The sequence below is a fragment of the Oryx dammah genome, unplaced genomic scaffold (genome assembly GCF_014754425.2).
Source record: "Oryx dammah isolate SB20612 unplaced genomic scaffold, SCBI_Odam_1.1 HiC_scaffold_4, whole genome shotgun sequence".
In the NCBI taxonomy this organism is placed as follows: Eukaryota; Metazoa; Chordata; class Mammalia; order Artiodactyla; family Bovidae; genus Oryx; species Oryx dammah.
In genome coordinates, this window is record NW_024070188.1 from 9,603,460 (window position 1) to 9,616,259 (window position 12,800).

The 12,800-nt window shown below is 34.8% G+C and overlaps 1 protein-coding gene across 3 annotated transcripts in view; it reads right to left on the reverse strand.

Annotated features, from left to right (window-relative positions):
- Positions 1-12,800, reverse strand: part of IBTK (inhibitor of Bruton tyrosine kinase) — a 94,409-nt gene that overhangs the window by 21,190 nt on the left and 60,419 nt on the right. For all 3 annotated transcript variants that reach the window (XM_040239105.1, XM_040239106.1, XM_040239107.1), the window contains exons 20-25: positions 8,829-8,950; positions 7,106-7,218; positions 5,071-5,219; positions 2,787-2,950; positions 1,621-1,713; positions 924-1,067 (exon numbers count right to left, since the gene is read on the reverse strand). In XM_040239105.1, the coding sequence (XP_040095039.1) occupies positions 924-1,067; positions 1,621-1,713; positions 2,787-2,950; positions 5,071-5,219; positions 7,106-7,218; positions 8,829-8,950 (785 nt within the window). The remainder of the gene's footprint in view (positions 1-923; positions 1,068-1,620; positions 1,714-2,786; positions 2,951-5,070; positions 5,220-7,105; positions 7,219-8,828; positions 8,951-12,800) is intronic.

A 12,800-nucleotide genomic window follows, 5' to 3' on the forward strand; every position in this document is an offset into this window, starting at 1 on the left:
GCAATGAAAGGACCTCCCCATGCCCCCTCCTCCCCAATTAAGGGTAACTCTAGTACTCTCTTCTATGCTTGGGACAGCAACAGGGTTTTTTCCTGCCCTTCGTATTTCCATGTATTTTTCCTCTAAAATTGGTTTCCACATATTCTATTAGTGGACTTCCCTGGTAGTATGGAGGCTACCAATCCAGGGGACATAGATTCAATCCCTGGTCCAGGAAGATTCCACATGCCACAGAGCAGCTGGGCCCAAGCACCACAACTACTGAGCCCACACGCCACAACCAGAGAACACCCAAGCATACCGATGAGGACCCAGTGCAGCCAAAAATAAATAAAATTTTTTAAAGTCTATCATGATATTAGTTACCAAAAAAGGAGGATGTAAGGGAAGCAGGAAGTACAATCTATTTTATATATCTCAAAATTGCCATCTGAACTCTTTGGAAATGATTCCTATTAATGCTGCATTTATGGTTAAATTCTAATGGAGAAAACTATATAACATATTGTTAAGTAAATAGCCCTGCTTAAAAGTGACAATGACAAGCTATGATAACACGATACATACAGGGACTGTGCAAAGAAATTAGGGTGCTAGGAGAGATTTATCAGACTTCTCCATGATATATATTATTTTTATAAAACAATGAAAAAATAATGCTCTCAAATTACTTTAGCAATAAACATTAAAATACCAAGAAGAAATTTTATCTACACATATAAAAAAATTTGAAAATCATGATATACTTGTCAAAACAAACAAAAAAATAAAGCATTTCCCAAGGTCTGATTCAAAACATAAAAGCAAAGGGGGAACAAAATATTTGAAAAAACAGGAGGGGAAAAAAAAACACAAAAACCAAAGCCAAGAACCACCTTAAAAGCTAATGTACAAAGCTTATTTTAATAAAAATTAGAGCATACCATGCATTCGCTGGCTTGGGGCTTTTTGAAGGAGCACTTAAAGCTGTTTCCATGTTATTCATTCCTGAATTATTATCTTTGGTAGTCATTGCAATCATTTTTCGTTGCTTCTGAGAAAGTTTAACTCCATGAGAAATCATTTTTCTAGAAATTAAATTAAACCAATCAGTTTTACTGCTTCTGAGAAAGTTTAATTCCATAAAAACTACTTTTGCTAGAAATTTCTGGTTAAGAATACAGGTAACTATATTGCTTTGTGTTTATTTGTTGAAATTTTACTATTACTAGATCAACATGACCACACGTTTCAACAGTGACCATATATATATGTGTGTGTGTGTATATATATATAATCAGTTTATACTACCAAGGATAAAGTAATAGCTGCAATGAGCCCTTGTAATAGCGTGCATCACACTTGTATCAGAAATAGCCTATACTGATTATTTTAGAGGCCAATTCCTGGCATATAATATTGTATTCCACGAGAGCTAGACTATCAACCCAACTCAATCTTTAGCACATACTTAAGAAATAATGTTATGGAGGCTAAATTACCTATTTAGAAAAGAGCTTAGAACTAACTTTAACATCAAATGCAGAAAAATAATAGGAAAGATCCAGTAGGTCTTTCTAATTCTTTAGGGCAAAACTATAATACAACATGTTCTTTCCTTTTTATGATTTTGTAACCAACCCCAAATTTGTCTTTGGTGTAGTTCCACATTTTTGTCTACTTTCTTCAATTTGCATGATGGTTCTGAGATCCATAACAGGAGGGCTGACAGGACTAAAAGACATATAAAAGTCACTTTACAATCCATTCATTACTTTATACCCAAATATTACTGAAAATGTAAATTATATATAACATCATTAATGAGAGGACAATTTAGGTCCATTTTGTCAGCTGTGGTCAACTTCAAATAGGATAAATGAAATCTACTTTTATATATACATACATAAGTAATAATTAAAATGTATCTAAAGTCAAATGTTAAGTGATACATGTTTAATAAAGCAATCTAACATTAATGATTAGAAGATGCTTCCAAGTGTTCCCACAAGTATGTTTACTTAGGCAAAAATATTTGTAACTACTTTCTGACTATCTTTAGATCATGAACCATCATAAACCAGGACATCATAATCTTTATTCCAACTGTGCAATAGAGCATATTTCAAAATATTTACACAAATGTTCCAGATGATAGTATAACTAGTAAGGCAATTAACAGTTTTAAGCCTATAAGAAACCATACTAGGTAATAAAGATGAAGAACAACCTCAATAAGCATTTTGAAAGAATACTGTATTTTAATTATATTTACTCCTTCAGTTTTAAAAACTGGATTTTCTAAATAAAAGAAAATTATGGATAGAATATATAGGTAAGTTAAAACTACAGTATAACATTAAATGAGTATCTTTTGACAATAACTGTGAATAACAACACATTTTATGAGATCTTAAATACCCTTTAATGTGCTAAAGAAAAGATAAAGTAAGCCTATAAAAGACAAAATGGTCTTCCTGAGTGGGTGTTTTTACTAATATACACTATTCATTAGAAAAAAAATGGTGGTATCAAGGCACTGTGTGCATGTATGTATTTGCTACAGAGGATTTACTAGTATTCATTAATGACACCACAAAGGCAACTATATTTTGTCTGGAAAAAAAGCCTATTTTAGCTGATTAGTAATTTGTATGCACTTTAGCTGCTAATTCGTATGCAGTTAGATAATTTTCTCTATATTAGAAATTTATATTAATGTTTTTAAATGTACTCCATTAAAATTTTACTAAAAATGAATGATATTTTGCTGACAAGTACAGTACAGAACAAAATAAAAATCCTACCTGAAAGAGCCAGAAACCCAACTGGAAGAGCTTGTAGTATCAATTCTGTTACTGGGAATGGGCTGTGGAGCAGTTATTTTAAGTACTGGTGATTTTTCCCATGGTTTTAAATCTTCCCTAAAATATGCAGGAGGTGTACCATTAACATATGATTTAATTTTCCCCTAGAGGTAAAAAAAAAAAAAAAAAAAATTTAATTGAGTAATAACAGGCACCCCTAGCACAGTAGTTTACACACAGTTGGTACTCAGTAAATACTGGTTAAACTATATTAAAGAATAAAATTTTATGACAATAATCATCTAGCACTTTTAATTCACTTCTTCTATAGGTTAGTATCTTGATCAGTTTTCAAATCTTCAGTGGCTATAACCTAATTACTGGAAGCTTTGGGAATAATTTTTAGGGAAATAAATCTGCATATTAAATTCCTATTTACATGAGCATTAAAGAAAAATGTTAATAAATATAAGTGGTTCAAATAAGATATGAAGCAGTAACCAAAATTAATGTCCATGATTTGAAGATGAAAAAAAACTTAAAGTTTTGTATAAATGTCACACAGTTTACTACTTAAAGGACTCTGAATAAAATGAAAGCTAAACAATATTGTCACTTCAAAAGGGATGCTAAAACTATTGCTATTAAAAGAGGTCAAGGAAGTTATTGAAATAGTTATTTCCACTGCCAGGATAGATTCTTCTACTACTGCTAGAAAGGCACTTCAACCTTCATTTAAACCTCAACTGTCTTCCAGACCAACCTTAGTGTAATATGAATTGCCCCCGAACTTCTACTCTACATAAAAAAATTTAATAAAAATTTGGTTTGTATCAATGCTTGAGGCCTAGAAGACTCTTAATAAAAGGTACATTTTCTGAGGTCTCACAAATTTCTAGATATTCTGTTTTGTGAGTGCACAGAGGTTAGAAAAAAATATCTGGTAAGTTAGATGTTTTAATTCCATACAGATTAACAACTATGGAATAAAATGTTAAGAGATGTCTAAACTATGGCCTCCCCAGAGTTGACCAGACTAGGAATTCAGCAGCTTGGTGTCAATTATGCTAGACTAGAAGAACTCTAGTTCTAGGCCTTCCCTTGTGGCTCAGCTGGTAAAGAATCCATCTGCAATGCGGGAGACCTGGGTTCGATGCCTGGGTTGGGAAAATCTCCTGGAGGAGGGAAAGGCTACCCACTCCAGTATTCTGGCCTGGAGAATTCCATGGACTTTGTAGTCCATGGGGTTGCAAAGAGTCAGACACGACTGAGTGACTCTATTTCAGATTGCATTGTTCTCAAATACCATGGAGAAAAGATACTAAACAGATTTTGCAATTCAGCTCATTTTCAAAATCATTTTCCTTAGTTTTTAGCTGGTGTTAACTGACATTCCACAAAATAAATTTCAAGTAATCCAGCCATGAATATAGGTGGTGCTACTGATAAGGAATCTGCCTGCCAATGCAGGAGACACAAGAGACATGGGTTCAATTCCTGCATCAGGAAGATCTCTGGAGTAGTAAATGGCAACCCACTCCAGTATTCTTACCTGGAAAATTCCATGAACAAAGGAGCCTGGTGGGCTACAGTCTATGGGGTTGCAAAGAGTCAGACACGACTGAGCAACTACACATACACATATATTTCAACTGCCTATACAGTATTGTTATACTTTATATCAATATTATATTTAACATAGAAAAATTAGAAATATAACATCATAAAGAGCTCAACACTGTCATTAAGAGGAAAACATTAGGCAAGTTTGAGAAAATTAATACTACAGGTATTATGTCACTAATTTTATATATATATATATATATATATATATAATAAATCAGTTAGAGGAGTGTTTTAGAGTAAAATACTTGTAAAAAAGCCCAGTAAAAAAAGCTAGGTTCTTAGTAGCTCAACTGGTAAAGAATCTGCCAGCAATGCAGGAGACCCCAGTTCAATTCCTGGGTCAGGAAGATCCTCTGGAGAAGGGATAGGTTACCCATTCCAGTATTCTTGGGCTTCCCCGGTGGCTCAGCTGGTAAAGAATCTGCCTGCAATGCGGGAGATATGGGTTCAATCCCTGGGTTGGAAGATCTTCTGGAGAAGGGAACAGTTACCCACTCCAGTATTCTGGCCTGCAGAATTCCATGGACTATATAGTCCATGGAGTCGCAGAGTCAGACACAACTGAGCGACTTTCACTTTAGAGCAAAAGCAATGAAAGACTAAACTGTCTCTAGATTAGAACTTGAACAAAACAGTGCATTAAAAAACAAAGACGAACCTCAGACTTATCTGAATGAAATCCTGTTGTGAAGTCAGGAGACTGCAAATCTCTAGGACTACCCACTCCTGCATAGCTTCCTTCAGAGTCCGATGTCAACAGTTCTGGAAGAGACTCCACAGAATTGGTCTTACCAGACTTTAACAATCCTAAAAGGTAAAAAGTTTTTAAATATGTAAACACATATACATTAAACATACATGAATTACATTTAAAGAACCAAGTAATTTAATGAAGTAAAAAAACTGAAATGGAGGTTTTAAAACAAGTTTTATTCATTTCAATTACATATCAATTATAAGAAAGATTGTTATTTGGTATCTAATTTAAGAAGTGACTCAGAATATTTTCCCCCATAAAGATAAAAAAGGAAGATAAAAATAAGTAAACACTATTCTTTTTATAAGAAAGAGTATATTTACTAGTGGAATGTTCCCAAAAGTCAAATATAAATTAATCTAATAAATAATGTCTTCTAATTTTAAGGATCAACATAAATATTAAGCATTCACACAACTATCCTTGATGAAATTAGCCTCAAACTCAAAATTTCTTCAAGAATAGGTTTTTTTTTTTGGCCATTAAATTTAACCTTTTAATCATTATTTGCTTTGGCCACAGAAAGAGTAGTATAGCAGGAAGAATACCAAAGGGAAATCAAGAAAAAAAATTCTACTTCTGTTACTACCTGAAATCACGTAAAAGTTTTCTGACCTTGCTTCAAGTTCAAAGGAAGGGGCATAAATTAGTTCATTACTAATGTCTCTTCCAACTCTGAAATGCTATAACTCTAACACATGTGCTAACAATAACATCGTTTAAAACAAACCAAATGTCTGCTTTTTCCATAACCTTTAGGTATTTGGAAAATCACTAGTTCCATGATTGTCTATCCATTTAAATATCTTCCCATCAATGTACCTATGCTTCCTTCTAAGGATGTGAGGTAATTCATGTAACATAGAGAATGAAAAATCACAGAATTTTAAGCTTGAAAAGGTCCTAAAATAGGAATCAAGATATGTAGTAAATGAGAAATACCTTTATATTAGCTATCTTTTAAAATATCTTTTATATTACCTAAAACAATTATTCTTCACATTATTTATCAAACACGTCAAATACCTCATTTGTACTTAAGTTGTTTGTATAAAGCTGACTGACTATGAAAGAAAATACTGTGGATAGGAATTGCACCAGTTTGTCTTACTGCTATAGATACACCTACTATTCCTTGAAGCCATATTGTAGTGTCATTATTTGTTTACACTTCAAATTTTTATCTAAAGAAACTTAAAATTTAGGTAGCTTAATTTAGATCTAATCAGATGAATCTACAATATAGGGTAGTCTATACCACCACTGGCCTCAACTTCTGAAAACAGAACAAAATGCTGTGAGGAGGTGCTACTCTAGTTTAAAAACACTACAAAAACATTAATAAGCAAAGGCAAGGTCAATCTTAGTAAGACATTAGATTTTCTTTTACATTAAAACAAAAAAGCTATAAAAACATTTTTGGACAAGTAGGGAAAATTGAGTGTAGACTGTAACACTAGATAGTATTATTAATTAATGTCTTCCAAAGTCTGACCCTCTCCAACCTATCTCCTATCTGCAGAGATCTGATATGGCTGAGCCAAGCTGAACTGTATGCATAAGATATGTGCAATCTTTCTAGGCTTGAAACACTGCCCTATTCTCTTACCATGTCAACCTGCCTCTTCTTCTTAACTAACCTCTCTTTACTCTGCAAGAGCCAGCTCAGCTATCACTCTCCTCTAACAGATGTGTCCTCTAACAGATCTTCTCAGACTGCTTTGCATGCCTCTCTTGTGCTCACAGAGCAGGTATCAGAGTACTTAACCACAATACACACCATTTTCTGTGGCCTCCCTGAGACAAGGATTATATGTTTCTGTAGACCCAGCAGATGGCATGTAATAGTATTCAACACATGTTAAATGAATTAGATAAGGAATAGAGTCTTGAAAGATTAGATCAGAAAATACACCCTCAAATAGGTTCCACTCACCTGTAGATGGCGGACTCTGAATAATATCTGAAAGATTATAACCTCCAGAACTATCTGACCGTTTACGTGGTTTCTTTTTCGCTTTTGTTTTCGTCTTCTTGACCATACTTTCCCTAGGAAGGAAGCAAACATAAAAGTCATTTTAAAAAAGTTAAGTTAGAGGTAAAACAGATCAATGAAATTTTGAGCAATGGAATACAGCATCTTCATCAAACAGAAAACACAGAAGAATATACATGCTCTGGAGTCCCATTTATCTACGTGGCCCAGAGTTCCACTAAACTTCAATGTGATCCTATCACACTGTCACTCTAGTATTTCCGTGAAAGTCAGAAACAAGCTGGTATATATGAAAATACTTTGAGAAGTAAAACACTGTACATGTTCACATACAAACTATTATAATCTATGATCTGGAACTAGAAATATTTGGTGATAATTTTTAAAGCATTTCAGGGGCTGCTTAATTCTTTGAATTAAGCATTATTAACCAGAAAAGGGAAAATAACACTATCTATGAGGACTACAAGTAAAGATACTGCATCTAAAAATAATAAATCTCATTATATAATTTATCCCCAGTTAACATAGGTCAGCTATGAATACTATTATTTTGTAAAGGATAATATACTTAAGTCAATGTTAATTTTATGATAACTTTTAATGTGGTAACACATAATACATCCAAGTCAGATATTTATAAATATCAAGTATCCCAACAGCTACCATCAAACTCCAGAAAAGAGGTTAAAAAAAATTCCTGGAACCAAGAAGAACTTTTCAGAGAGCAACATAGTTGATTATTATACACTTACAGATATATACACTCATATGTAGTAAATTACTTGAACATCCCAGAATTTTAACAGGTCATTTACCAAGTAAGGGGAAAGTAATTCTATAACCAGCTGATAAACTAGCCTGAAACACAGACTGGAAATTCTAAATCTGACTTGTCAAACAGTCAACAGGGAGATTATGTACAAGCTGGGATATTTTATTGGAGGACTCCCAAATGCCAGGCACTATAGGTCATGTCTCTTGAACTGGTAGGGTTCTCTATACTGAGGGATCTAGAGGAATGGCTGATGAATCCCGTTGGTTCACCCTCCCCAGAAGGCACACCTTTTCTCTTCTATCAAGGGAGGAGAGGCACTTATTTGGTTCAGGAATAGATCAATGCTTTTTGAATAATTCTCAAACAATGTTCTTTTTGAAATCCAACCATGTACACTGGTCTTCATAAACACAGTGCCTCTACTTCTTAAGCCTGTCAAGAATTCTGTTTCAGTCTTTTCTGTTCTAAGTCATTATTGCTCAACAACCACTTTCCAACTTCCAAAACATTAACATCTCCTGACTGCCATTTACTCCTTTCCCATTCTCTCTACTCTAGCACAATATGCCCTTTTCATTTCTTTACTATGCTCTCTACAGGGTTTGGAAAGGTACTGAAGATAATTGCACTTATTCAACCCAACATATTAAACTGGAAGGCTATATTCCTTTTATGCTTATGCTTAATTTTGTTATATCTGCAAATACTAATTATGCATTCATATCAAGGCTAAGAATGAACATAAATACCTATTTTCTATGTTAATTTTGTAAAAATTAAAAAAATTTTCTTTCAGTGTCAATACAAAAGTGCCAACAGTGTCCAAGATTGGAAATGGGGGAAGGAGAAAAGAAACAGAAAAAAAAATCCAAATCTAAAGCTTACGAGTAATTCTGTTCCATATTTACTTCTTCTTTCAAAAAGATATCTCCATCTTCTACATCCAAATAGCTAATATCTGGTCCATCTTGATATGGTGTAATGACTCTTCTCTCCATTGCTGGAATCTGTAAGAAAAAAGATGTTACTTTTTTCTTATAACTTCTACAAAATGTGTAGAGGAATGACATCACCTACCTTTCTCTCACCCCTTCAATCTACAACCAGTAAAACAGTCAGAGCTCAAGAAAGGTGCTTCTGTCCAACACACTAGGACACCAGAGATTTCCACACATCTGTACATCTAAAGGTGTAGGTTGGAACACACAGAGGAAGGAGGCAGAACCACTAAGAGTGGAGTCTGTGCCTGTGATCCTGGGCCTCTAACCACGGCAGTTGAGTCCACAGCTTCAGGGAACTGAGAAGCAGCAGGCAAGGTGGTACACACATCTCTAGCCTCCTGAAAGGAGTGGTGGTGCTCACAACCACAGGTTACTGGGTAGCAGCGGCAGTGGGCCCCGGAACCCAGCTCTCAACCCCCACCTCCCACTGTGGTGGAGCCCAGAAACATTATACGACAGCAAACATGGTCAAGATGCCTGTGAAACTGTGCCTCCTGCCACTCTTATGCTCCTCCCCCTATGCAGAGGAGATCGTCACAAAGAATCCCAGACACTGGGGAGGGGCCCAACATCCCAGTGATGATAGCAGCTCTGGCTGAAGAAAGGCAGTAAGGATCAGGGAGGCACAGAAGGAATAGTGATGGCACTGAGGCACCCTTCTCACAGAGCCAGTGGGAGCTGCAAAGTGCCAACTAGAAAATGTAATCGGATGCAACTCAGGGAAGAAACCAAAACCTAGTGTTATAATGCCACCTACTGGAAAACAAATGTAAGGACTCTAACTTCCAACCTATCGTTAACTTCAAATGCACCTGCAGAGGAATAATTCATCAAGCACTATATACAACCACAATAAAACGATATCACAAAAAAGAAAACAATTCTCCAGAAACCAAACTGAATCACAGAGTGTTTCAATATAACTGAAAGATAATTCAAAATAGCTGCTAACTCAAAGAGCTACAAGAAAAGTCAGAAAGGTGGTTTAATGAGCTCAGGAATAAAATTAATGAACAGAAGAAATACTTTACCCAAAAAGACAGAAACTCTAAAAAGAGAACCAAACAAACACTGGAACTGAGGAATCCAACAAATGACATAAGAATGCATTAGAAAGAAATAGAAGTAGAGTTAATATATGGAAGAAAGAATTAGCAAGCTCAAAGACAGAAATCTTAAAATTATACAAGTATAAGAAATAGGAGAAAGAAAATATTAAAAAATGAGGAAATTCCTCAAGACCTATCTCTTTTAGAAGGGCGACACTAAAGTAATCAATAACCCAAAAGGAGAAGAGAGGGAGAAGGCAGCAGAACGTTTAATTAAAGAAATAACAGCTGAGAAAGTCCCAAATCTGGGGAAGGAACTGGATAAACAAGCACATGAAATTAGAACACCAAATTACCTCATACAAAATGACCTTCTCCAAGACAGCTAATAAATGATAAAATTGTTAAGAGTAAAGATTTTTAAAGGCAGGCAGTGTAAAAAGGACGGTGGCCTATAAAGGAACCTCCACTAGGCTATCAACAGATGTCTCAGCAGAAACTCTACAGGCGACGAGGGAGTGAAATGACAGTCTCAAAATACTAAAAGATCAATCACTATGAGCCAAGAATTCTATCTGGGAAAGATATCGTTTAAATATGACAGAGAGATAAGGTTTTCTCCAATAAACAAGCTGAGGGAGTTCATCAACATTAGACCTGCATAACAAGACATGTTGAAAGCAGTACTGTAACAGAGACAGAAGTAAATAAAACTTTGAGCAAGATGATAAATAGAACCAGGAAACTGTAGAGCATAAAGGTTAAATGGAGAAAGAAAGAAAAAAACTATAAGCCATTGCTGTTTGGTAGCAAACTCACAACATAAAAAGGGATAATTTGAGAAAGCAAAAACAAAAACGAGGATGAGAAAAACTAAACAGGTAAGCAAGGTAACATACTATCAGCAGAAAAAAGACTTTTTCTATGAGACGTTTTTTACAAAGCTCAGGACAACCACAAAACTTTACGTTACAGAGCAGAGAGATGAAACATAAAAAAAGAAAACACTGAGAAAAAGACCAAAGAAACCTCCACACCAGAATGACAATAACACAAGGAAAAAGAAACAACAGAGATGTCAAGCAACCAAAAAGCAAAACATAAAATTTCAGGACTAAGGCCTCATCTATCAATAATCACCTTAAATGTAATGGGTTTAGGGTGTCTTCATGAATCAGAGGACAGAGACTAGGTGAATGAACCAAAAAATAAGATTCAACTATATGCTACCTCCAGCAGACACACCTCAGCTGTAAGGACAAACACAAGCTCGAAGTAAAGAGATGGAGTATTATACTCCAAGCAATGGCAGCAAAAAGGAAGCAGGTATAGCCACCCTCATACCAGACAGAACAAACTTCACGCCGAAAAATGTAACAGACAAAAAATGGTCAGTATACAGTTATAAAGAGGACAACTCATCAAGAAGACATTGAAGTTACTAATGTATGTGTGCCTAACCTAAGAACTATAAAATATATAAAACAACTATTAACCAACCCAAAAGGAGAGAAATGACAGCGACAAATAATTGTAGGGAGCATTTACCACCCACTTACATCAAGAGATGGGCTCCCCTGTGGCTCAGCTGGTAGAGAATCTGCCTGCAATGTGGGAGACCTAGGGTTCGCTCCCTGGGTGGGGAAGATCTCCTGGAGAAGGGAAAGGCTACCCACTCCAGTTATTCTGGCCTGGAGAATTTCATGGACTGTATAGTCCATGGGGTCACAAAGAGCCAGACACGTCTGAGCAATTTTCACATACACATCAACAGACAGATCAATCTAGAAGGAAAGTCTACAAGGAAACAGTGGCCTTAACTGAAACATCAGACCCAATGTATTTGACAGATCAGATTTGAACAGAACATTCCATCCAAATGTACAGAATATACATTCTTTTCAAATGCGCATGAAAAGTAATCAAGGATAAGCTGCATGTTGGGACACAAAAGTCTGAACAGATTTAAGAAACCCAAAATCCTATCAAATATCTTTTCTGATTACAATGGTATAAGAAATTAGAAATCAAGAACAAGAACAATAGAAAAATTACAAATATGTAAGAAAACAACATGCTGCAAAACAATTGGCTTACTGAAGAAATCAAAGGAAAAACAAAATTCTACCTGAAGACAAATGGAAATATGATATAGCAAAATCTATAAACAGCAAAAGCAGTACTAAGGGTTTGTAGCAATAAAGGCTTACCTCAAGAAACAAGAAAAACTTACACCTAGAGGTACTAGAAAAAGAACAAATGAAGACATGTCAATGTATGGCAAAACCAATACAGAATTGTAAAGTAAAATAAAAAATAAACAAATACATTAAAAAAAAAAAAGACCAAAGGAAATAAGACCTTCTAGAAAGAAGGAAATATAAATATAAGAAAGGACAGTAGAAAAGGTAAAGTAAGAGTTGATTCTTTGAAAAGATAACAAAATTGACAAATCATTAGCTAAACAAAGAAAAAAGAGAAGGCCTGATAAATAAAAGAAAAAATGATACCAAGAAATGTAAAAGAATATAAGAATACAAAAATTGGAAAAGCAAGAAGAAATGGACAAATTCTTAGAATCATAAAACATTCCAAGACTGAATCATGAAGAGACAGAAAATCTGAATTGATAAATCATGAGTACAGCCGTTAAGACAGTAATACAAACGCACCTAAAAAACTTAGATCCAGGACCAGACTGCTTCACAGGTGAATTCTACAAAATATTCAAAGATTTAATACCTAACCTAAAACTCTTTCAATGAACTGAAAAGGAGGGAATGCTTCCTAACTCCTTTTATAAGGCC